The 27,763-nt window shown below is 36.8% G+C and overlaps 2 protein-coding genes across 2 annotated transcripts in view; both read left to right on the top strand.

Moving 5' to 3' along the window:
* The first annotated feature begins 220 nt into the window (after window positions 1-220).
* LOC135155243 (uncharacterized) lies at window positions 221-21,640 on the top strand. Its single transcript, XM_064104154.1, has 6 exons — window positions 221-610; window positions 14,649-15,031; window positions 16,686-16,828; window positions 19,396-19,446; window positions 20,599-20,631; window positions 21,519-21,640. The coding sequence occupies exons 1-6, from the start codon at window positions 221-223 to the stop codon at window positions 21,638-21,640; spliced, it is 1,122 nt and encodes a 373-aa protein (XP_063960224.1).
* Window positions 21,641-24,500: 2,860 nt separating this feature from the next.
* The window catches only part of LOC129267057 (uncharacterized), a 113,722-nt gene continuing 110,459 nt past the window's right edge, over window positions 24,501-27,763 (top strand). The window contains exon 1 of the mRNA XM_064103736.1: window positions 24,501-24,570. Coding sequence (XP_063959806.1) covers window positions 24,550-24,570 — 21 coding nt within the window. The 5' untranslated portion in view covers window positions 24,501-24,549. The remainder of the gene's footprint in view (window positions 24,571-27,763) is intronic.

Below are 27,763 nucleotides of genomic sequence, written 5' to 3'. Positions count from 1 at the left end.
AACGGGGAAAATATGGGTACAATTTTTTTCGCCCCCCCCCCCCCTATTGGCGAAAGCTGGATCCGCCCCTGTCCCTGTTGTACATCAATGACATCTGTGAATGCATTTTATTACAGACTCTAAGCTGATGACTGTGTGCTGTATCGCAAGGTCGAGACAAGAGCTGACCACGCAATTCTCAGATCTGTAAACATTATCGGATTGGGCAAAACTGTGGGATATGTCCTTCAATGTCAAGAAGTGTGCCCACATGTGTATCACATTGAAACGACAACCCTTGGTTTGCAACTTTACCATCAGTGACCAACCTGTTCCAACGGCAACCTCCTGTAAATACATCGGTGTGACCATCACAGACAACCTGTGTTGGAACTCCCATGCACAGAAGATATCCTCCAAAGCTGCTTGTACTCTTGGAATCATACGTCGAGCATTGGGTAAATGTGACCTGAAAGTGAGAGACATTGCGTACAAGCAACTTGTCAGACCTCAACTTGAGTATGCTTCATGTGCATGGAATCCTCACATACAGAAAGATGTAAACATTACTGAGAACATTCAGCGTCAGGGTGCTAGGTTTGTCCTTCACGACTATAGCAGAGAATCCAGTGTAACATCGATGTTGTCAACTCTTCTCTGGGATACTCTCCAACACAGACGCCTTCTTAGCCAATGTGAGATGTTCTACAAAATTCATCACAATTTTGTTTACATCAACATGCCACATCAGATTAAGTTAAACAGCAGTTCTCGTCCACAATGTTCACAACACACTGGACATCAGCTCAAGTACACCCAGCATTTTAGTAGAGTGAACTGCTACATGTACAGTATGTTCCCAAGAACCATCAGTATTTGGAATACTCTCCAAAACGCTGCTGTAACTTCGACCTCTATAGCTGGCTTCCGGGGTGCAACATTGCCTATCATTCAGCAAATGTTGCCTCCCCCTCCCCTTAAGATGCTGTAAGAGGGACACACACGCACCACCCGCACACTGCACCTAGCACACTGTATATAGTGCACCAAGAATACCACCAAAGGATCACCACATCACCTGAAGCACTGGCAGCACATCACACAGCACAACCCTCTCCAGGACAGCGTGTACGCTTTTTGGGAGAGTACTTCTTCAAGGTTCAATATTGATCATCTAGTATAACAGGATATCATGGCCTCGTCTTACAAAAGATGCGATTGAAACGACAAACGAAATGAAATAAAATATGGAAATCCATCATTGTCATAATTTTTCCCAGAGGAAATTTGGCAAAGTCCTTTGAAATCGAATGGGAGCACACCGAACTGTCAAGACAAGGATGACTGTATGAGCGTACATCATTATCTTCAAGATATCTTGAATAAACATGCATTTTGGATGTTAGCTTTGCTGGCTTTCCATAGTTGCAGTTGGTCTCATCAATCGTAACTCTCTGTAAGATGTGGCGCATGTTAGATCATTTAAACGTCTGTCCCTTCGTCTGTCGGACAAGACCAAGAAGACCATCAGAACCAAGTTTGGACCGAGTTGGCAAGGAAGTGTGTATGACGCCTTCTGACTAAAACAGATACTGATCGAATGCTAGGCAATACTTACTGAGTTCCTTGTAATGACTAGCATAAGAATGTACTGTTTGTACACAGTAAAGATGCTGTTAATGATTTTATACAACGCTGTTTACTATATGAACCTTACAGTATTTGTTTAACCGTTTAAACAATCATGTTTAATTTGTTGAAGATTTAGATATTGAAAATTAAACTTTGTTGCTTCAGATTTGAACACTTGTTTAAGCTGTTTAAACAATTACTGTAAGGTTCATATAGTAAACAGCGTTGTATATATTTTTTTTTACTGTGTAGGGATGACTTGTTTGTTCCATAAGAAAGCGAAGTGCTCCATATCACACAGGCCAACCACACAGATCACTCCACCATCCAAAATTACTCCATCTTAAGGCAGGATAACTGTGTGGGATTTTCTGTGGATGCTGAAAGTAGACGTCCTCATAGCGCTGTTTCATGGACTACTGGTGTATATATTCATCGTATGAAACACAGGGGAAAAATAAATCTCAATTGAAAAGACATTCTACCACTTCTACGGACATTATACTAAACACTCTAAAAAAAGGTTTACCCAATATTTGGTAAAATGGGAACATGCATGTTGGTTGGGGAAAAAGATTCCCGATACTTTGTAAATGTTACGCAATGTTGCATTGACATAGCCCAACATTGGGTAAAAGAATATACCCAGCAAACATGCATGTTCCCTTTCTACCCAATAATGGGTAAAATTTTACTCCGTGTTTTAGAGTGTATTATAATGACAGACAATTGCCCTTACACATACTTGAAGGCTCTGCTTTTTCGCCATGCTATATCATCATCGATCAAGATATTTTACAGTTTACACAGTATTTTACAGTTTAAACGTTTTTAAGGAACACGCCTCTATCCTTTCCATGGACAAAAACCCTTGAAAATGTTGATAATTCGAAATTTTTTTTTTTTTTACTAAACCAAAAACGGCCCATTTTATAAAAAAGAAATAGGGTTATTCGGAAGTATCATAACTAAGATGTCAACCAGAGTCAGTTTCCAGCAGGAATATTAGCCAGTCACACTTATACAAATTCGGTTACACTTCGTAATTCCGAAGGTTCGTAATTCCGAAGGTTCTTTATTCCGAAGGTTTGTAATTCCGAAACACGCAAATTGCCTATACCTCGATGTTCGTTAATCCGAAAACGTAAAAGGGTTCGTTAATCCGAACATTTGTGGCGTTATTCCGAACGTTCGTTATTCCGAAGGTTCGATAATCCGAAAACGAAATAAGGTTCATTGTTCCGAAGGTTCGTTTTTCCGAAAACGAAATAAGGTTCATTGTTCCGAAGGTTCGTTAGTCCGAAAACTAAATAACGTTAGTTAATCATTTAGTTTTCGGACAAACGAACCTTCGGAATTACGAACCTCGTTTCTTTTTCGGATTAACGAACCTTCGGAATTATGAACCTCACTTTGTTTTCGGACTAACGAACCTTCGGAATTACGAACCTCATTTCGTTTTCGGACTAACGAACCTTCGGAATTACGAACCTTCGGAAATACGAACCTTCGGAATAACGAACCTTCGGAATATCCGATCCTTCGGAATAACGAAGCTTCGGAATTACGAATGTATGCGGTAAATTCCTACACGCTGCTCTATGCATTCTTCCCGTTATGAAAATCATAAGATTTCAATAGCCAAACTCTACTACTCTCTAACAAAAGATCACTATTCATTCGGAACAGTAATAAATACATGTATGAAAGGGTCCTGTTCTGATGAACTTGGAGTGAATGGTGGAACGCACATCTGTTTTCTGAACCATTGCAGGGCGAGGTTGTTGTCTGAATCATTTCATAGCTCTCATACTGTGAACCTGATTTATGACTACAGACCGTTAATGCAGAGGAGTTGTTTTAGGACTATATTAGGCCTACGTTAGCCCCATGGATGAGTTATTCCCAACGGCCGTGGATTCGAGGCTCGATGTGTTCAAAATGGATCAGGACCTAGCGGTAAGTCTAAAGACCTTCATTGATAGGCTTTACCTATTGGCCTAGATCCGTCTTCCTGTTATTATATATTTTTTTATTCAATAGATTGAAAATGGCTTATTAAGAGGGATAATTCCTGGCTATTCTTTGAACGCGTATACCTTTTATTTCAATTAATGTCTTTAGCCCTGAGTCTCAAAGCCGCCAAAGCTATGAGACGCCAAATGTCAAAATATTGTACTCGTTGTATACATACGTATGGGCTCTGTTTTCCTTAAAAGTCAAGTCCACCCCAGAAAATTTTTTATTTGAATAAATAGAGAAAAATCAAACTAGCATAACACTGAAAATTTCATCAAAATCGGATGTAAAATAAGAAAGTTATGACGTTTTAAAGTTTCGTTTATTTTTCACAAAACATTGATTTGCACAACTCGGTGACATGCAAATGAGACAGTCAATGATGTCCCTCACTCACTGTTTCTTTTGTTTTTTTATTGTTTGAATAATATAATATTTCATTTTTACAGATTTGAAAATAAGGACCGACTTAACTGAGCCATATAGTATTGAACAATGCTTATTCCACATGTTACGGGGGGGGGGGAATAAATCGTCGTTTCACTTGACAATCAAGAGAAAATTAGAATATTTCATACAATAAAATATAAAAAAATAGTGAGTGGATGACGTCATCAGTCTCCTCATTTGCTTACCGATCAGGATGTGCATATAACTGTTTTATGAAATCAAGCAAGACTTTAAAATTTCATAACTTTCTTATTTTACATCCGATTTTGATGAATTTTTCAGTGTTGTTTGTTGGATTTTTCTCTTTTTATTCAAATCAATTTTTGTTGGGGTGGACTTGTCCTTTAATGATGACAAAAGCTATGATTTAAGTTTTACGGCATTCTACTATTACAATTGCGAATATTTGTGTATGTAAATGTATATATGTATGTGTGTGTATATATTTATGGCCCTATAGGGCCCTGTTTTGATGATACACACACACATATATACATATAAATGTATATATATATATATATATATATATATATATATATATATATATATATATATATATATATATATATATACATATAATAGATTGTTTACTTATGTCAGATGCTCTTGCTTGCAAAGCAAAGAGGGAAATACGTATTATGTAATGATTAATACACAGTTTTACCATAGTTTGAAAATGTTCTTCATATGCTGGCCCATCTCTTTTGATATTAAGGGGGAAATTCGTATCATAAGAAATAAGTGATAAATAAGTATGACAAATGAGATATTTCAATATCAAATGGCATTGCAATTGATTTTATTTCTCAACACCCATAAGTTTACTTTTATCATTTTAAATATATTTCATATGTTTCTGGAATCTGATTGGCTGTCTCGCACTGCCATCATGGTGGTTATCATAGGGTGGCAAAGTTGGTTCCATGACATTTGCTCCGGCGACAATATTGCTCTGCTCTAAACTCCACACTCTAATCGATTGACCAGATTCAATCCTGGGTTTAACACTAAATACCCTACCATAAACCTAGTATAAAACCATATTCCAGCCCTACACCTAACTCTTCATCTTAGATGAAATTAAGTCCCGAGCGATCGTCGCAGGAGCAAATGTCATTTTACCGGTAGTGTTACAACCGTAGTAACTTTTTTGCAATTTGATAAGCCCGGGACATGCCGTACTATTTCAAATTTTGAAAGTATTATCGTAGTAGCTCCAAATATTAGTTGTTGTTGTTATTATTATTATTGCAATTTATATTCCATTATTATTTTTATCCTTATTATCATTATTTATTATTAGTATTATTAGTAGTAGTATTATTGCAATCATTGCAAGTAATATTCCATTGCCATTCTTTTTGTCATCATTATGATTTTTACTATTTTTGTTATTATTATCATTATCAACATCATCATCATTAGTAGTAGTATTATAATTATCATTGTTGTTATTATTGTCATTATAAATATCATTATTTTTTTTTCAATGTTAGGACTGGTTTGGTGAATAGCTTTTATTATTTTAATTTATCATAACCATCCTCATCCACTATAAAAAAACACGAAGAGCTAATCTAGCTATTAAAGAGCGTGTATAGTGACTGCAATTCGGAGTGCTGATTTGTCTAGTTCAAATGTGAACGAGAAAAATCAGCATTCCGAAGTGCGGTAACTATATATACACGCTCTTTAACCCTAATTCTCCCGGGGGGCCATAATGCCCCCCCCCCCTCGACAATTTTCGCGATATATCTGCTGCGCAAAGTTTTTTGACCTCGCCGCTCACTGACTTTTTACTTTCAAGTCTCGCGCAAATTTTGAGACCAAATTTGTGACGCCCGGGTACGCGGTTACGACATTACGCACCATTATGTAAGTGAATGTCAGACCCAAAATTGCTCATAAACGTGATTTCATGTACAAATCCAATGCAGATTGTGTATTAGCCAAAATTCATAAATATATCATTTTTTTCTACTTTTACTGATTAAACTTAATTAATTTTGCCTCGTTTATGATCAGAATTAAGTCTGGAACGATTTCCATCGAAAAAACAATAAAAAAAACAAAAAGTAAAAAACCAAGAAATTCATAGGAAATTAAAAAAACAATAAAATACATAAGAAATCGGTCTTGGTACCAGATTTTTTCATTCACAATTGTTAGGAATGCTATAAAGAATATTTTCACCAAAAAATAGCATTCTAGGAGCTTTATTTAGTGAATCAGAGCAAAAAGTATGATTTCATGAATAAATTAGCATAATTAGTTCATATAAAATACAAATATATGAATTCAGTGAAATTTACCAATGCAACTGCGTAGATTGCATCATTCTCTACCATCATGCAAATGTTCGTTGTGATCGCGCAATCCGCGGCTGAGATCTTAAGGGGGGCCATAAACCCCCCCCCCCCCCGGGAATGACAAGAATCAAAATACCCCGGGAGATTAGCTCTTCGTTTTTTAGATTGCAATGTAAATGCTGTGCACAAAATCTTTCTGCATCACCCAGGATGTAACAAATTAAATATTGAATTCAATTGAATGACAAAATATCTATATCAATTGCATATGAAATATGCAAAATATCTTAACTCAAAATACCTATGAAAAAGTATAAAGAATAGCAAAACTTTGACGTAAAATAAATTAACAAGGAAGTGTGTTATTTCTGAAACGTATGTTTGAAATCCATTTATAAAAGGTTGAAATACAGCCTAAGCCCGACTGAATAATGACAAATATGCTCACAATACTTGTGGAAAAAAATGTTGAGATTTATTATTCACAGATCTGTACAACCTTTCTTTTAAGATGAAAAACAACAATTTGTTCAGAATCATGAGACACGTACACGTGATAGACACATGTTCGATCTCAGGGGACGCCAGTTTTTTTATCATTGGAGATGTGACTTAATGTGACTTTTTTTGGGGGGGGGGTCTTCTCAAAGAAAATATGGGTATTCTTGCTAAAAAACATACACTGTTAAAAAACAGCGATTTTACAGAAAACAACGATTTTGCAGAAACAATAACAGAATCATTCTGTAAATTCATAAAACAGGAATCTTTCTGCAATTTAACAGAACAATAACCTTGTTTGCCATTATAAAATGACAATAAATCAGCAATAGTTGTGCTTGTCATAATAAAAAAAAGGATATATCTCAATCTGAAATTCTATTAATGCTTTAAGTAGAACCGTGGTGAAAATCAAATATATATATATATATTTAGAAGTTCTTAGACACAATTAACATGATTAAAGGAGAATGAAACTCTTGGAGCAAGTTCGCTTTTGTGAAAGCAGAAAAATCAAAGAATAAGATCAACAAAAGTTTGAGTAAAATAGGACTAGCAATAGAAGAGTTATGAGCATTTGAATGTCGAGATCACTAATGCTATGGAGATCCTCCCATTGGCAATGCGACCAAGATCTATGATGTCACAGATGAACTCTCCCCTTTTGGACACTGTAAATATACCCCAAAACATCTCTTTTTGCTCATTCTAATCATATGACAAACGATTCATCAATGATATAATGTTGTGAAACCTCTGTACTTGTCCTCTCATAAAGAGAACACCTCACCCTGTGATAGACTCTATAAAAGTGAGAATATAAGTGAAATAATTACTAAAGTAATGAGGGAGTTGTACGTGTGTGACATCACAGATCTTGGTCGCATTGCCAATGGGAGGATCTACATGGCATTAGTGATCTCAATATTCAAAGGCTCATAACTTTCTTATTATTCATTCAATCTTCCTCAAACTTTCAACAATATGTTTCTTTGATTTTTCTCTTTGATATGGACTCTGCTGGTTTCAAGGGTTTCATTCTCCTTTATACCCCCATCTCACTAGATGGCGATTCCACTGCGATCGTCAAAAATCGACAAAGCGTGGTATAACGTAGCATGATCGTGCCTTGATCTTTTCAATCTTCTCCGTCGTACCTTGATCTTTTCTGAAGCGGCAAGGATCGCCACCATCTTTATGGTCGCCACAAAATTTTGAACATGTTCAAAACTTACGTAGCGAGATCGCGGAGGTGCTAAAGCGCATCACAATCGAGTCATGAGCGTATTACAAACGACATATTCGTAGCTGTAACGGAGCCCCAACGCATAAAGCGTAGTATAAGCGCATTAAAAGCGGCACCGATCGCCCGTGGTTTTCAGGCCCGTTCCCAAGACAATTCTGCTACGCTGCTTCCGTTTACAAGGCGACTGCCTTGCGCTCGACACGCTTCACATAGCTTCCACCGCGACGCTTCCTTCTTTGGGTGGCATGTGGCACACGTTCTCAGCCCGCTACAGGCGTTCGCGTTGCGCTTTTGCTGCGCCGCTGATGACTGGGCAGCGATTGCACAACAACCGTCCGCGCTGATATAAAACGCCGTGCCGATGGTGGCGGATTATCATATTTGCAACAGATTACGAGGCGATACCACGGCGTTTTCAAACATACCTCCCAGATAAAGGACCAGAAAAGGGAAAGCTGCCCAAGCTACCCCTCTTAGGCCGGCGGTCGAAGAGGAAGATCAAGGGGTTATGGTGGTGGTAGAGGAGGAGGAGGTAGAGGAGGAAGAGGAGGGGGTACAGGAGGATGAAAATCGTACTGCTGAGCCAGCTGGAAAGAAAAAAAGACGCTCACATGTCTTGATGACGAAATGGGTTACCTCTGCAGAAATAAATAAATTGATTATGTTTTGAAAATAATTTGAATTCTAACCACAGTGACAGTAGACAACATCAAATTTTGTTAATGATTCGATCACTAATGTATTGATTGGGAAAGGCAATCTTTAGGGAGATTCTGGCATTGTGCCCTCCTCCCCCTCCCTTTTCATGAGTGCTCTCACATCAGTAGACTACTTCTTGTCAGCAAATTTGAAAGGAATTTACCAAATATTTTTGAGTGACAACCTTTGTGGAAAAAAATAAACAGAATATCAAAGATTTTTATGCTCTTTTATGAAATTCTGGATGCATCCCTCATATTAACTATTAGGCTCATCGACATCTTTTGAATGAAATTTTAAAAATATTGTATATTATGACTTAGGTGACAGCCAGGATCGGACCCTGTATCTTTTTGGCCTCCTCCTTCTCCTGTCCTCGCATTCAACTTTTAACTGATGTTCTTTTAGAATGCCAAGATGTATAAGTCCAACCAAATTCTGGACATCCATGTTGGTCGGAGGTTGGCAATCGACTGAAAAATGTGTCATGTGCCGCGATTAGTATGCCGATTGCTTAAAATCGTTTCAAGAGCCCATCATGAACGTAACATAATCGCTTCATTCGTAGCACCACCGTACCGAGATCCTAATTAGCGTATGAGCCTCGTTGTACGATCGCTTTGATCGCAGAAGCAGTGCATCACATCTGCCTCGAATCGTCGCAAGAAAGTGGCATCGTCGTACTTTCAGCGTATTACCATCGCCTTCAGCGCAGATCGGTCGCATAGAAGTTGCAGTGCAATCACCTCGCAGGCTAAAAATAGAATTCGAGGAAGATTCTGCTACGATTTGCGGGATTTACACAGATCGCCATGGTCGCCACGATCGCCTTCCTAGTGAGATGGGGGTATTAAGGTTTGAATACAGCAGGTACGATACATTGATAGTATACAACAGTCATAAGTGGCGTAATGAGCCAAACCTCTCGAGGAGGCACAGCATGATATAAGGGGGCAAATTTTGAAGAAGGCCTACTTATGTGGCATTGTAACGTCAAACCATTGTAGGGGCGGCAACAGAATGAATACCCAAGTATGGGAGGGGCCAGACGACCTTAATAATAAGCCATGGCTGGGATTCGAACCCACAACCCTCTGTTTGAATGACGAGATTCAGAACAACTGGACCAAGACTTGCCCTTATGGGGCGATCGCCCCCTACCCCTCCGCCGCCCCCCCCCCCCTCCCGTGCCTGTGGCGCCGCCCCCTTTTAACTGCACCATGGGCATCAAAGGGGGATCCAGCTTTGGTCATAAAATGATGTGTTAGAAAGGAGAAAAATAAATAAAACAGAACGGTGACAGTTTGAAAAAAAATCGGACAAGCAATAAGAAAGTTATGGCTGATGTAAAATTAAGATCCATATAAACTATGTACACTCTAGAAACACTAAGTAAAATTTTACCCAATATTGGGTAGAAAGGGAACATGCATGTTTGCTAGGTTTTTTTTCTACCCGATACTGGGCTATTTCAACGCAACATGCGTAAAATTTACAAAATATTTAGAATCTTTTTTCCCCCCAACCAACATGCATGTTCCCATTTTACCCAATATTGGGTAAACCTTTTTTTTTAGAGTGTATTTTTCAAATTGGCAACTTGGTAAGTAAATTATGATACGGGACAAGGACAACTTTCCCATGGTTTACTTAATTATCAGGGATTTGTGGTTTTCTACATATAACCCAGGTCGTGTATTGTTTTATGTCCTCATAAAACAAAAATATAATTTGAAGTCAAACTTTTGAAGAAAAAAAATACATTTTAGCCATTTTATGTATTGGAGTACATTAAGGAGTAGTCCTTGCCTTATATCACGATGACATCACATATGCGACCAATTTGAAGTCTCCATTGGTGATTACAAATTGTTACATCTTATATAAATTCATAATTTTCTTACTGTTTGTCCGATATTGTTCAACCTTTCACCTATCGACTTGTCTGATTTTTCTTTTTCCCCTAAAAAAAACTTTTTATTTGGGTTGGATTCCCCTTTAACTACTCTTGTGGTGATAATACACAGCAAGTACACTGCCATGTTGACTTGGGATCTTTTCATGTTTCATAATTTAAGAATTTGACTCTATTGAAGATGGCATTGTTGTCGGTACATTGTCCATGGGCTGAATTTGGGGTTTCTTTGTTCAAAACCATAAGCTTGTCACCGCCAACCGTTAGAGTGAGCGTGGGAGATATTATAAATCTTTTTTCAACAAAGCCGTATTATTTGCTTAAAATAAACTTGATTCATTTTTAGAGGTACAGTGTGGCACAATACTTATTTGTCACAAACTCAAAGGACCGTAACAAAACTGTCTGATTGCAAGAAGAGTTCATGTTATTGGGAACATCAAATATGTGTTACCTCACAGGAACCACCAGACAGTGGCGTAACTACGGGGGGGGTATGGGGGCACGTGCCCCCCCCCCTATTGGCTGGCCAAAAAAAAACGGGGAAAGGAGAAAAAGAGAGAGAAAGGAAGAGAAATGTAGTGGAGAGAAGAAATTATTGTTCATTATAATGTTATATTATATTATGATTATGTTATGTTATATTGCATAAGAAACATTTGTTCATAACTTCGTTTGCTCAGGGCTTATGTCTTCATTGTTCCTGGTGCTCGCATTGTCTGTTTAACGAGATATACAATCCTGTTGTAATAAAGCCTCCCGTTTTCAAGTCAATATACACCAAATATTTCCTCGCACTTCCAGTGACTATTGTTTCATGCAGTGACATATGCTATTTTTTCATGACTGCTTAAAGTGATTGCCCCATTTTAAGGTCTAAATATAAAACATTTCCCCTCCGTGCTTACGTTCGCATTAGTGGATTAGTGAGGATATAATTTGTCTACTCTTCATGAATTCCTTAATTCAGTCCTTAAAATGTCCCTTTCTCTGATCTGAATATAAAAAATTTTCAGCTTGCGCTTCGCACTCGCATCATTTGGTTAGTGAAACGCGTATGGTCTAAGTGAATTCCTACAAACAAGCCTTAAAATGCTCCTCTTCAGGTCTGAATTTCCTAGATTTTCAGCTCGCGCTTCGCGCTCGCAATATTTGATTAGTGAGATGCGTATGCTAATCATGATTACAATGACTACAAGTGCTTCATGTGTTTAGATGTAATTCTAACAAAATTAGCAAGCGCTTGGTACTCGCATTAGATGACTATGGTGAGATAAACTCTTAATGGATTCCTAAAATACAGTCCTTAAAATATCCCTGTTTGTGGTCAATATATGAAGAGTTTAGTTGCAAAAGGGGTTAGGTCCAATTTGGACCATTCCGAGAAAAACCATGTTTTTTATTCTCACTTATTGCAATATTCTTATGAGAAACTAAATTGTCATGATGTACTACCCTATCATGTGAACATAAAATTGGGAATAGAATAAATTTACCTGTCTTCATTTTTTTTCTATATATCTTTTTTTGCAACTAAACTGAAATGGACCTAACCCCTTTTGAAAAAAATGATTTTTCTTTGCCATTTTAGTTCACTTTTTAATACGAATTTCAACTTTTCTTTGGTATCATCTAATAGAGCTACTAAAAATCTATACATTGAGACATAAAAATCAAATTTGATGAAAAATGGACCTAACTCCTTTTGCACGTGAACTCTTCATATACAAAAATTTCAGCTCACGCTTCGCGCTCGTATTGTTTGTTTTAGCGAGTCAGGTACGTATCATGATTACAAAAAATTGCTTATAAATTCCCTATTTATAAGTCCGAATATCAAAAATTTTCTGCTCGCGCTTCGCGCTCGCATTATTTGATCAGTGAGATATCCGTTTAATGGCTCTGTCCTTAAAATGTCTCTATTACATGTATTAGGAAAGTATTCCTGAAAACTGAGCGCGCTTCGCGCGCTCACTAAGTGACTATTTTTTTTGCTTGTGCCCCCAATGCCGTGACACACGGTACGCCACTGCCACCAGAAATAGTTTGTATTATGGCACACACAAAATAGTGTCGGCAAATGAAATTTTATATTCTAAGTGAAAATGAGAAATGTATGGAATTCTTTTCAGGGTATCAACTTAAAATCATTAACCATAAAAAAGTGGTTTGAATCGCTTTCAAGCAAAGATATCATTATGGATTCAAAAGGTAAATAAAGTATTATTCACCACGATAAAATTAATAAATTAGCAATGGACATTTGATATATTGTCTTAGCTATTTTGAACCTATCACCGTCACCACCACTATGCATCATCATGATCAACATCAGCATCATCATCGTCATCAACATCATAATCATCATCATCATCATTGCCACCATCATCGTAACCATCATAAAAACGGTCATCATCACCGCCATCATCATTGTCGTAACGTTGTTGGGTTAACCTTTCCTTTGTTATGATTATGGTCAAAATTACCATCATCGCAATAACAATCGTCATTATCATCATCATCATCGTCACCATCAACATCATCATTACCATCACTGTAATCATCACCATCATCATTATCATCATCATCATTGTCGTCATCATCACTATTATCACCACCCCTCCCACCACCACCAGTGGTATCATAATCATACTAATAATAGTCTCATCGTCCAGGAGGAAGAACTAATTGGGAGCAGGGAGTGCCTTTTTTACAACCTGTCGTGTACTGCAGTTTCGTTTCCATTTTAAGTATTTGTTTCTCCTCGTTATCATGGTGGGGGTGAGGATATTATGATACGCGGAACAAGATCAAAATGTGACGTCATATTCTCAATGGGAGAATATTCTCAATGTTTATCTCAAGACACTCGATCTGCTTAATCATTAGTAAAATTCAAACGACTTCTGAATTCCTAAAAATATTCGCATATCTTAATTGCATAATTTGTTTTCGCTCATCTCAATATGTCATCATAATGTTGAATTAATCATTATATCGCTGATGTGGTTTACGGTACACCATGTGAAGTGTTATAGAAACAGTGGATAGAAGAAGAGAAGAAATGGATAGGCGAGAAAGTGGAGATTTGAGAGTAGAGTATTCTTTCTTGAAAGTAGTCCTGAAAAGGACTGTAAACCAGGAAAGATTGATGAGTTGAGAACAGCTTGAGTAGTAGAGCTAATGAGGAGATGCTGGCTTGAGTCGGCGAGTAGAGATGATGAGTAGTAGAGAGACTCGACGTTTCGGGCAGGTTGACTGTCCGTCTTCAGGAGTGAGACGGACCTGAAGACGGACAGTCAACCTGTACTCTCAAATCTCCACTTTCTCGCCTATCCATTTCTTCTCTTCTTCTATCCACTGTTTCTATAACACTTCACATGGTGTACCGTAAACCACATCAGCGATTGTACATACCACCATGCAAACCTTCAAACAACATCTAATCATTATATGTTACAAGTAAGTAACGAGTCTCCAGAATGTGCCATAGTATGTGAGGGAGTGTGTGTATGGGTGTGTGGGTTTGGGTGCTTCCGTGTGTTTCTGATGAATCTGATGACGGCACAGAGGGTAGGGATTTTTAAAGATTTATTTTATGTCTATTTTGCACATTATGTACTGAATAATTTGTATGTATTTTGATTAACAGGGCCCGATTGCAAACCAGCTTTTTATCTTTCTTAATGTTTTTATCGTGTATAGCTGAATTGGTTACCCTGTATAAAGATGTGAAATAAATAAATAAAAATAAATAGGGGGATAATAGTATAACATGGCTCGGATCTCTTTTTTTCAAACGCCCCCTTCCCGTCACGTAATGAGCCAAAAATTATACTTGCAAATTGTTTTTCAAAATTGACACTGGTATGCATTGTTTACCCCCATACCTCCAAAGCCTCCTGCTACTGAGAGCCCTAACGACGACACTGACGTCCAGGAAAATGCCCTCGATAATCCAACCTACGAGATGGACACGGGCGAACAGACCAATGTCGACATGCCGCCACCGCCGCCACCCGATGATGACATACCGAACGACATCGACTTGATCTTTGACGCCGATGATGAGATCGCTGCCAATATGGACACTGATCCTTCAGCTGTGATCGACGTCAATGTAGTAGATGAGAACGGAGACGTCGTCGATGAGGGAGACGGTAACGACATCGAGGATCCGGATGGTGTGGAGCTGCCTGAATACTCATACGTCGATACGGTTAACGAGCCGGTGAACGAGGAGGCCGGTCCATTGCCAAGCAAATCGATGGAAGATAGAAGGTAATGAACAATTTTACCTTGTCAATGTTATCTTTCCAATCTCTTCAATAAATATTCAATTGCGCAATGATTAAAAATTTTGAGGGGGTCCAGACATGGCATATGGGCAAAATGTAAGCTGCGAGCATGCGAAACGAGCTAGCATTTTTGTTTTACTTAAAAAATCGAATTTTGTGATAGATTTTCACATAGTATTCAGAAAAATATCAACAAATTCAATCATTTTCGTTTTCGTTCCCTTTCTCGTTTTTTTATTTTTTTATTTTTTTTATTATTATTATTATTTTTTTTTTTTGGGGGGGGCGTGATTTCTGTTGGGGGGGGGGGGGGGCGTACATGTATATTTCCCCAAGCCCCCCCCCCCCCCAATCTGTACGCCATTTTTTTTAGTCGACCATTCAGTCGATGTTGGTGATGCTTTGTTTTCTGTCCTGCAAAGAGTAACATCTACATGTGTCTTCTTCTTCTTAAGATAAGTTTGGTAAAATGCCATGTCACAATCACACCAAGCAAATCAACTCCTGGGGAGGGTTTCATCAACGTTGTCGTCCTGTTGTCCGATATGCCGCATTCTGATTGGCTGAGAAGCTCTGCTACTATGATTTATACGTTCGGATAAAAGGAGAATTGTCTGATAAAACGCACGACAAGTCCTTTCATAAAACGCCCCCAGATCGACATGACCGACTGGAACTATTACGTTATTTCCGATGACATAACATCAGTCGGTTTGGAGTCGGTTTTGTGGGTTTCTGCTTCAGTCACGCCAACCGAACCGACTCCTGATGGGGAACGTTTCATCAAGATAAATTTGTCTTCCGACAAGTTGTCAGATGACAACTTTCGCTGGTTATGATTGGCTAAGAGCACTGTTATTTTCAATTGGTAACTGTCCGATAAAACAGATTTTGTCGGATAAGACGTCTGACTAGTCCTCTGACGAAATGCTCTCCTATTTGCCTTTTTGTTGAATCATGTGTTGCCTGTCTTTTCGAGGTGGGGGGGGGGGAGGGGGGGGGGGTGAGGCGGTGAACCAGACAAGCAGATTATGTTTAAATAAGATTATGTTTTAACAAATATTACTCATCACAAAACTTCTTAGGCCTACTTAGGAAATATCAATCAAAGTTAATCTAAATTTGCATTTTTTAATGACGAGTATTTCACATTCTCGACATTTTTGGGTATTTATAAGCAAACCATTTGAACAATACGTACAATACTTTGAAATATTACTAGGTGAAATAGTTCTCAAGGAGAAACATATACCCATTTTCATTTCTGTGAATCAATTTAACTCGGAAAATGAAGTCGGCTATTGATAGACAACTCGAAATGGACCCAGTAGTAAGTTAATCGTTTACGAATTGATTTAGCGCAATTTTAGTCGATTCTTAGCTGATACCAATTTGTAAATCCGATAGCATTGACTTTGAATAGAATTGATCCCTACATGATCCAAATCACTTTCGTCTTTTCACCCCAAAAAAATGCTTAATGATTGGGAATGCGTTTGTGATGCATTCACATCAACCAAAACCGACTAAAGACCGATCTAAGCTAGTAAGTTATTTTCAGTACCGTATAATCCATCTGTTTGAAATCGGTTTTTCTCCTTGATGACTGCGCATTTGATTTTTAATCCATTTGATAGGTACGAGAGCATCAAATTGCAAGGAGAGTATCTAAGTGAAGATGAGCTACAACGCAGAAAGGATAAATCTCTCAAAATCTGCATTGGGATGTTTGTCGTGGTACTCATTGGCCTTGCTGTGGGGCTGATTGCATTCTTCATAAGTAAGTATGCAAACCTTCACAGCGAAAACTGTGGTGCACTGCAAAAACTCCAGAGAAGTGTTGAACAACACAAATTTGATTTTGGTCAAACACCAGATTAAAACACCAGTATCAAAACAGCATCGATTTGATTCCAAACTGGTGTTGTTTCAATACTTCTCTGATGTGGACATAATTATTCCGGGCTGGTGGTAAATCAACAGCGGTGTTTTGCAGTGTAATAGTTGTTATCGCAATACCTTTGATTGGTAGTCTATCACTATTTGGTGTCGTGTTCAAGTTTAAGTTCAACTCTACACTCTAAAAAATATTGGGTAAAAATGCTCCATGAGGGTAATTATGTGTCCAACCAACATTTGGTAATTCTTTGGGGCATGTTTATTTACCCAGTGTGATAAAAATTATGCCTGTGCTGAAAGTAATTGCTGCTTATTTTATGTTTTACCCTTACTGGACAATATGCTTCCCACATTGGGTTAAATATTTCCCCAGATTGGTTGGACACATAATTACCCTCGTGCTGGTTAAAATTTTTCCCAATATTTTTCACAGAATAGGGTGTATTTTTAACACCTCAGGGTTTGGTCCTCTCGGGACTGGTGTTGATATTAACACCCCAAATTTAACACATCAGGGGATGTTTCTCTAGGGGCACTAACAGGTGTCGGTTTAACACCCTGATATTTAAAGAGCACAGAGCTATAAAGAAAGGTTTGTTCTGCGTCAGCTTTGGTTTAGAAAACTAATAATAAAGAAAATAATGAAAAAAAAAAGCAAAGATAAAAAAAATCCCTTTTTTAAATATTTTTGGCAGAACCTTTTTTTCAAGACATGACAAAATCTTGCAAGCGTCAAAATCAGAACAAAAATAAAACGCACCAATAATACCAAGCTATATGTTTACTTCTTTAATATCTTCGTTTGATTCACCTCATTTGATTAGTTTTTTTTTTGTTCAGATCTATTTTACTTATTTACTTATTAAATTCCTCTAGTGGAATTTCACCCTGAAGAATAGTTTGTTGTAAAAATAGCAGAACAAAAATAATAAAACATATTGGTGACGGTTTGAGGAAGATACGTTAAAGATTAAGAAAGTTATTAGAATTTTAGGTTTTGGATTTGTGACAACATACACGAGCAGCTGCCCCATATGATAAAAAAATGCACGAATTTCATTTTGTAATGGTTCCTGATGACTTATTTTTTTATTTCCTTTCATGGTCGAGGGTGAAAGGAGTTCTCTATTGATATAAAAAAGGTACAGTAAAAACCCTTTTAAATTTTCTGAAAAAATGACATTCATAGACTTTTTTACCATTCGCTATATGGGAATGCTGCTCGCATGTGACGTCACAAATCAAATGATTACAAATCTGATAACTTTTTTATTCTTTACTGGATTTTGCTCAAACATTCGGCAATACATTTTTGGGGGGCTATATTTACAATAAAATTTGGGTCAGGGTGAACTTTCCCTTTAATTGGTGTGATGATGAATGTCAGATCTCTTGTCCTCTATTTGTATATGACAATTGATTTCTGGTGGGTTTTTTTTTTTGGGGGGGTGGTTGTTATAAACTTTAGCTCTCAAATTATTTTCTTATATTTTAATACCTTTGTAGACTTTTTCCACCGTTCTTTGTTCTATGATTTATTTTGTATGTAGGCCTATTTAACCATTATATTTTCAATTTTTTGAAATATAGTGAAGTCTGTCTATACTATAGTCAGCAATTCATTCTTTATACTATTTATCTTTTCAATTAATTTATGTATTTTTTATTTTTGTGTTTATGGGTTGATTTAACATTATGTTTGACATCATTCTATTATGAAGACGAAACATGGAAAAGGGACTAAATCCACTTTTTAAATCAATTTTTGCATGTTTAAATAGGCATTCACCGTAAGCATCCAATTGACTATCGTCCAACTCCCAAGAGTTTCAAGAAATCTATCAATAATAGACATGAAATACGTTTTCATCCAAAATGGACTAAATCCAAAATACTTTTCATACAAAAGGGACTTAATCCACTTTTTACTAATTTTTCATTTATCTTTTTTTAAACCCAAATTTATGTGTCCATTCAGGAAGTTCTTTTGCCATGTTTAAGAGTCATCAATACAGCTGACACAACTCACAGATAAAATAATCTTGCAGATGGATTTTATTTTATATGATTTTTTTATATAATATTTATTTTGATATAGTCCCTTTTGCGAAAAAGGTCGCGAGGGGTAATATATGTACTCAAGGTTAAACATTAACATGATAGTACCTCCCTTCCCCCTATACCCTTCATATTGTCAGTTTTGATGTTGAAACGATTTAATCTTCTGTTTATAAGTTACAAAGTACATTTGTCTGATAGTGAACTTGAAATTACTTTTCATGCAAAAGGGACTAAATCCATAAGTATAATAAATATAAAAATATTCTATAAAATAAAGGACATCGGCAGGATTTTTTAAATGGTCATTTCTGATGCTTATATGTATGTCTCTTAAACATAATAGAAGAACTTCATTTATGGAAACATAATTATAATAATTATTCACAGCGTATTCGATGAGAGATCTGACCTCAACGACGCCAGAGCCAACCACTGAACGTAAGTTGACATTAGCGACGAGTTAAATTGGATTTAGAAATTAGTTGTACTGAATAAATTTCTTTTTATATTTTGCAATTGATTGTAATAGTCATAATTCATTTGATCGTCTACATTAATTAAGTATTTATTAATATTATTATTATTATCATTATTATTATTAATAGTATTAGTAGTTGTAATAATATATAGTAATCATGATAGTAGTAATGTTATGTTATGTTTATTATATTATCTACAACTGTGAAAGGAAAATCAATAAAAGAATGAATGAATGAAAAAATAAATAAAGAAATAAACAAACAAATGAATAAATAAATAAATGAATACCAACAATTCAATTCAGAGAACAAAGAACTAATCACTTAAATGCCAGCCAGGGTCTAAAATAATTATCTTAACTGTGACCATGGACCTTCAGCCCCACTTCCAGTGGCAAAATAAACATAAAATTGTAAGTTGATATTTGATTTTAAAATACATGCATATTTAACTATGTATCTATATATCTGTGTTTATCATGTTTATTATTATGATGGTTCGGGCTAAAAGTATTTATAGCTTAATAAATAGAGTAGAATTCACTAAGCAAAATGCCGAAAATTTCATCAAAATCGGATAACAGATAACAAAGTTATTGAATTTTAAATTTTAGCAATATTTTGTGAAAACAGTCGTCATGAATATTCATTAGGTGGGCTGATGATGTCACATCCCCACTTGTTCTTTTGTATTTTATTATATGAAATTAGGTTTATTCAAATTTTTACCCCAAGAACTAGAAAAATCGAATTGACAACTGATTTAGTGCATTAAATATTCATTGCTGCAACTTATTTCATTAAAAGGGAAACATATTATTCACACAAGTATGAAATAAGGAAAAAATTATGATGTTATGTATGACATAAGAAAACGGAAAGGGGAGATGTGACATCATCATCCCACCTAATGAATATTCATGACGACTGTCTTTACAAAATATTGCTAAACTTTAAACTTCAATAACTTTATTATTTGTTATCCGATTTTGATGAAATTTTCGGCATTTTGCTCAGTGAATTCTACTCTATGTATTAAAATATAAATATTTTCAGCCCGGACCATCCTTTTAAAAGGACAATTATTGACTCATTTCTTTTCGTTGTTTAGAACGTGCAGCTACCCAACCACCTATTCAGATTGGTAAGTTTGCTGTTTGAATTGCATGTGCAGGGAAAAACCAACATATTTTATCAATTTCCACATTATTTTCATTATCATTATTATTAATATTATCATTATTATTATTATTATTAGTAGTAGTAGTAGTAGTAGTAGTAGTAGTAGTAATAGTAGTAGTAGTAGTAGCAGTAGTAGTAGTAGTAGTAGTATCATTATTATCATCATTATTATTACTATTATTATTATCATTACTATTATCACTATTATCATTATAATTATTATTATTAAACTTCTCAGTGATTTGCATTGTAAATGAAGGAGCTTATATGGATTTCATTGGGCATGTGACAAAACTTCTGCATATTTGTATTGAGGTGAAATATGTGAAGTATGAATAGATTAAAATCGCAGTGACCCGCCACTCCGTAAAAAATGTAAATTCGGCATCATGTGCTAACTAATGCCGATGGCTTGATGCATAGGTTGAAATGTATATACAGGGGCTTGCAGACTGACTGGCGAGGATGAGAGGCAATGACAACTACGTAAAGAGGTTCCATGACATTTGCTCCGGCGACAATTGTTCCGATGGAAAAAATTGCTCGTTAATCCCAACAATAAAATCTAACCTAAAAAACTAAATAAAACCTAATCCTTACATCTTTACATTATTCTGAACCAAAAAATCTAACCCTATGTCCTCTCAGATATCAAGACCGGGGCAAAAGTCACAGGAGCAAATGTCGTATCATCAAGAAGGTTGCTAGAATAAATGGTCAAGTTGTGTCCCAACCTTTTACATCATTGATACCATGGCTAAGGAATCAATGAAATTAGACATATACCTTTATGTATCGTATTTTTTTGTATAACGTTTGATGATATTGCTGTGCCATTTTTCTTCATAGATTATATCGTTGCCCGGTTGAATATTACTTTCAATGACAAGAATTTCACCGAAGCTTTGAACGACCCCACCTCTCCTGAATATCAGGCTTTATTTGACGAAGTTACTGAGTTGGTAAGTTAAAGCAGATACGAACCTATTATAGCGCCATCTCGAGTCCTCAACTACTCAGACCTGGCCAGTTTCCTGACCCATAATGTTAGTGTAGTCTAGAAAATAATATAGACCCACTTGAATGATAACATGCTAATTAACTACTTATTATACTCATTATACTGCAATAATTATGTTACCAAGTAGCAAAACAATTAATTTTCCTCTCAAAACATTTTAGTTTCTCTATACAAATGCAATTATAGGTCAATTTATTATCTGTAGTATTAGTAAATATCTGAAAACGTATATTTCAAGACTTTGTATTTATAACACACAGTCAATGAGAGACCACACAACAGTTGGTCAATGTGTCATGATACAATGATTTGCACCTGCAATCGTGTTTCAATCAGGGTTTGGACTACTATGATCTATGAAGTATAGGCTTATGTCGATCTCAATAAGGAGACAGGCCTAGGCCGAAATTTAGACCTACTATGTAGGCCTTTATTGTTAAAAATTCAATTTTTATATCATTCTTACCAAGTAAAACGAAATAACTAAATTTTCCATATTTTACCAAATGCGCTTATTGGGGTCGAAGAGGCCATAAAAATATAAATGAAAAATAAGGGGGGGGGGGGTAATACTCACAGCATCCGACGGTCCGGGAATGTGCCAATGTAGGGGCCTAATAGGTCACCTTTTTGTTAAAAAAAAATCCAAAAAGGGGAATGGATTTGAGTTGAAAATCCTTAAAGGACAAGTCCACCCCAACAAAAAGTTGATTGGAATAAAAAGAGAAAAATCCAACAAGTATAACACTGAAAATTTCATCAAAATCGGATGTAAAATAAGAAAGTTATGACATTTTAAAATTTTGCTTAATTTCACAAAATAGTTATATGCACATCCTGGTCGGTATGCAAATGAGGGAACTGATGACATCACTCACTCACTATTTCTTTTGTATTTTATTATATGAAATATGAAATATTTTGATTTTCTCATCATTGTCATGTGAAATGAAGTTCCATTCCTCCCTGAACATGTGGAATTCCATTATTTGAACATTTTGTGCTTCAGGCAAGGAGGTCCTAATCGTCAAATTCGCAAAAATTGAAATTTTGTATAATTCAAACAATAAAAAACAAAAGAATTAGTGAGTGAGTGACATCATCGACTCTCTCATTTGAATGTAACTGGCTCGTTCATATAACTATTTTGTTAAAAATAAGCGAAACTTTGAAATGTCATAACTTTCTTATTTTACATCCGATTTTGATGAAATTTTCAGCATTGTGCTTGTCTGATTTTTCTCTATTGATTCAAATCAACATTTTTCTGAGATGGACTTGACCTTTAAACATGGGTTTTTCCAAAACCGTTTTCCAAAACCGTGTACAAAAACGTAAAAACGTAAAAATTACCATAGGATTGTGATTTTTTGCATTGTCAGCCCCCCCCCCCCCACTTTGAGAGTCGTTCTGCGGCCCCTGGGGCCTACCCCACATTTTTTATCTTGGCCTTTCAATTGCTGTCCCCCCTTGTGGTTTTCCTATATGAAGCGCAGCGCAGGTCAATGATTTTATTTTAAGAGGGTTCATTTTGTCTTAAAGGACAAGTCCACCCCAGAAAAATGTTGATTTGATTAAATTAATAGAGAAAAATCAAACAAGCATTATGATGAAAATTTCATCAAAATCGGATGTAAAATAAGAAAGTTATGGCATTTTAAAGTTTCGCTTATTTGTCACAATACAGTGATATGCATATGAGGCAGTCGATGATGTCCCTCACTATTTCTTTTTTTTTTTTTTTTGAATTATACAATATTTCATTTTTCACAGATTTGACAATATGGACCAACTTGATTGAACCATGTAGTATTAAAATATACTAATTGCACATGTTCAGGGAGGAATTAATCGCTGTTTCACACGACAACAGGGAGAAAATTTGAATATTTCAAATAATAAAATACAAAGAAATAGTGAGTGAGTGATGTCATCAGTCTTCTCATTTGCATACCGACACGGATGTGAATATAACTGTTTTGTGAAATTACGTGAAACTTTGAAATGTCGTACTTTCTTATTTTACATCCGATTTTGATGAAATTTTCAGTGTTATGCTTATTGGATTTTTCTCTTTTTATTCGAATCAATTTTTTGTTTGGGCGGACTTGTCCTTTAAATATGTTTTACAAGCAAAAAGAAAACCCACAAAACCCTTGACCCTAGGGTCAAGCCCACTAGCGTACCTACGGGGGGGCAGAGGGGGCAGACTGCCCCCCTGACGAGTCACAACCCATGCAAGGGACATATCCCTGCCCCCCCCCCTGACGATTCTTGAAGACTGCTTTTTTAATGTTTTTTTTATTTTATTTTTTTTGCTTGTCAAATTTTTTTCTGGTACGAAATCCTTTATTTGTGGTTGAAGACCTTTATTTTTATTTTTTTTTGCTTGTCAAGTTTTTTGTTATTTTGGCGGACGATATCCTTCATCTGTGGTTGAAGACCTTTTTTTTTTTTGCTTGTAAAATTTTTTGGCCCCCCCCCCCCCCCCCCCTGTGGAAAATCCTATGTACGCCACTGGTCTAGCCTGAATTACCTTGGAAAAAGGACAAAAAAAGAAAAGAATTCCGTGGTGCAAAATATGCGGATGAGGAGGGGGTAGTTCGTAGCTATCGCGCCGCCCCGTTGCTGTTGCCATAGCTTGCAAACTTTCGTACAATCAGAATTCGTGTGAAAAATTCTTAGCTTTGATTGGTCAATTATTTGGTGATGTAGGCGTGGCCGTGGCGTGCGTGATGCAATGAAAAATATAGCACTCACGAAGTATTGCCTTGGCTTTGGGCCTTGCAATGCATGTGGTTATAAAAGTTGATTACCGATAACTTTATTCCTAACTTTATTTCGGTGAAATGTCTGCAGATGAAACAAGTGTATGTACCGGTAAGTAGATATAAACGTTGATTAGCCAAACGTAGAATCTTTGTCATATTCTGCTCGGGAAAAGAGTTAGTTCTAGTATTGTTTTGACTGTCCAGTCCCACCTGTTGAATTTTTTGTTTGTCATCCACGGTCACGCTTCAATCCACTGGCACTAACCTCGATCTCTAACTTGTTAAGTCTAACAGTTAATGTTAGACAGCTGGCCGTCTGTTTTAAGGAGTTTTTTAACATTTCAAATTTTTCTTCGTACACAGATGGTACGAAAACGTGCAGCCGCCATTAGAGGGTTAACAGTGCAAAATCCTGGCCCTGGCCTGATGATGGGGCTCATCCATTTTTGTCTTTAATTTCATAAAATTAGAGAACCTGCGCCCACTGGTTCACCCCGACCATTCGCCATACAGGAAAAGGTACGGGGTGGGACTGTTCTGAGACCAGTGCAGCTTCCGGTCTATTTTTTTTCAATTGGAACGCACGAAGTAAAACTTAAGAGTCTGACTTACCAATTCTTGAAATCTTGTGTTGACCCAAATGTAGATTTTGGTTCACTCCTGAGTCCTAGTACCAATGAGGTCCAAACATTACATTACGTCAAACCCCCGTTTGGAGAAAGACCGCAGTTCAGATTGCAAACTGCGGTTCTATACCCCTTTTTCTGTTTGGAATTTGAAAAAATCATTTCCAAGCGCCGATCAACCCTGATTGGCCAGGTAATCCCGCTGTCTCAATTTCTCCTCCACAGGCCAGATTATGAGCGTTGAGCCAAGGACGAAATGATAAACAACAGCTGTGCTATTACGTAAGACTTCTCTGCCTGTAGTAGGACCTTCGGAATGAAATTATTGTATACGATATTTAATCACGTTTTCAAAGGCATATTGTATTCATAAATCCAATGTTAGCCCATTTTCAATTTCGAACGAAGAAAATCGACCTCGAAATTAGGAAAGTAGGGGGATAAAATGACGACATGGTTTGCAGGGATGCTACCGCGCTCACACATTGCCCATAGAGCTCTATGCATAGAGCTATTATGCTCTATGCACTGCCATATATCCATTTTGTGTGGCCCCCTACTGTGACTGTATATGCTGGGCTGTTGTTATCTTCGGACCGAGGTCAAGACACAGGTGTTTTGATACTGCTTGGGGCAGTAACTAAGGGTTTGTTGTACTTGGAGAAGAGAATTGATGCGGAGGGAAATAGGGGTATAGTGTTATCAAATGGAGGTTTTTCGTCATGAACATGTAAGGACCTCATAGGCGACATTACCCAAATTATGGGGTGGACAATGCTGTTCTGATTTCCAACCCAAGACTTTGGTAAATGTACGCATTAATACAAGTTGCAGTGTTAAGATATAACTTTTATTTGGTCGCATTTAATTGAGTAAGTTCTAAAAATAGTTGAAATTAAAATGGATTATTGTTAAACTTACATTTCAGGCCCTTTTTGTTGATTTTCGGTGAGCGTTCCACACACCTGCGACGAGTGATCAACTCCGAAGTGATACGCGTACTGGTCAGCTGATCGGTCAGGTGATCGGTTGGTTATCTTTTTGTCAGACGTTCATAATTTATGTTAAGCGTATCAATCTTCAGTATCTTGATTTCAAAGCATTAGTATTGCAGAGAAAAGTCATTATTGATTGGAATCAGTGGCGGGGGGGGGGGGGAGGAGGGGGGGGGGTTGGGGTGATCATTTCTTCCCGTTCCCCCTTTTGAGATTTATAGTAAACATTTTGGAATTAAATATGTTGTTAATACTAGTTATGTGCCCCCCCCCCCTCATGAGAATCACGTACAGCATTATTTGTAATGGGGATATTTTGTTCATATTCGTTTCTCTTTTTTGCCTTTTTTTTTATTGCCAAATTCAAAATTTTACTGGGAACAAATTAACAATATGACTTTCTATACATCACTTTTAGGGACAAACTTTTTTATGGGGGTGGGGGTTGGGGGCTTGCCAAATATAATCAATGGTGGAAAAAATGACCTTTTTAGTGACAACTTTATAACAAAATTGTCAAATTTTACGCGAGACAAAATGACCTTCGATCATTGCTACAGTTAAAACCTTTTTTTTTTTTTTTTTTTTTTTTTGGGGGGGTGGGTTGCCAAATATCACGTGGACAAAATGACTTTCCCTTTTCTTATTTTTGTGGGGGGGGGGGGGGGGCTTGCCAAATATTACGCGGACAAAATGACTTTCATTTTGAGTGACCATTTTTTTTTAACTTGTCAAACTTTACGCGAGACAATATAATGACCGTTTTTTTTTTTTTTTAGTAAGAACCTTTTTTGGGAGTTGTCAAATTTTACTTGAGAAAATTCACCCCGCCCCCTACTTAATTTGGAAAATCTTGGATGCGCCTCTATATAGTTTGAATCATAATGAAGATTAAGATCATGCGTATATATAGCTTACATCCACGGCAGAGGCGTAAACCGCTGGGGGCATGCAGGCTGGCCCTTGATCCCCGGTCCAGTGGATTTCACCAAAAAAAAACGGGATAAGAGAAAAGAAATGAAGGAAGGAAAAGAAAGAAAGAAAGAAAGACAGAAAGAGAAAGGGAAGAGAAATAAAAGGCCATAAAAAAGCAAAAGGAAAGAAAAATGCATGCAAGAATAATTCCGCCTCTTCATCTGGTAGGCGCGTAGCTAGGGGCGGTGCCCCCCGAAAAGGTCCCTCCCCCCCAAAAAAAATAAGGAGGGAATAGAGAAAATAAAAAGCGAAATGAGAAAAGGGGGATGTATATAACTTAGTTTATAATTGTTTTTCCTTTTTTTGGGGGGAAGGGGTCAAAACATTAACGTTATGTTTTTCTATAAATAGGTCTAATTGCTAAATATCCAGAGTTATCGAGACCCACCTGCTGATATTGCACTGGGGGTACACGATGGAAGGGTTAGGCCCAGGGGCCCCCGAAAGTTCTACAACCAAGATAAAAAAGAAATGAAGGGAATTAATGAAAAGAAAAGGAAAAGTGTAAGTTAAGATATCTATCTCAAATTTAGATTTGCACGAAAAGTATTTTTCTCGCTTGCTTCACTCGCTTGGAACATATAAAGCAACTTTATTCCCACGCGCCATGTATGCCTACATTGGCCCTCTTTCTTTCTTTTATTTTATTTTTTTTTACTCATCACGCTACCGTACTGCCACACACGGGTTTGCCCTAATGATCGTG

This window comes from Lytechinus pictus, chromosome 8 (assembly GCF_037042905.1).
Source record: "Lytechinus pictus isolate F3 Inbred chromosome 8, Lp3.0, whole genome shotgun sequence".
NCBI lineage: Eukaryota > Metazoa > Echinodermata > Echinoidea > Temnopleuroida > Toxopneustidae > Lytechinus > Lytechinus pictus.
The sequence above is the reverse complement of the archived record's forward strand: the minus strand, read 5'-3'. Positions and strand labels throughout refer to the sequence as shown.

Bases quoted from the DNA above. Each gene is read 5' to 3' on its own strand.
- LOC135155243 (XM_064104154.1), top strand. From the start codon at position 221: ATGTCCTTCAATGTCAAGAAGTGTGCCCACATGTGTATCACATTGAAA. The intron at 15,032-16,685 runs GTAATGAACAAT...TCCATTTGATAG, and splicing joins AAATCGATGGAAGATAGAAG to GTACGAGAGCATCAAATTGC. The intron at 16,829-19,395 runs GTAAGTATGCAA...AATTATTCACAG, and splicing joins GCTGATTGCATTCTTCATAA to CGTATTCGATGAGAGATCTG.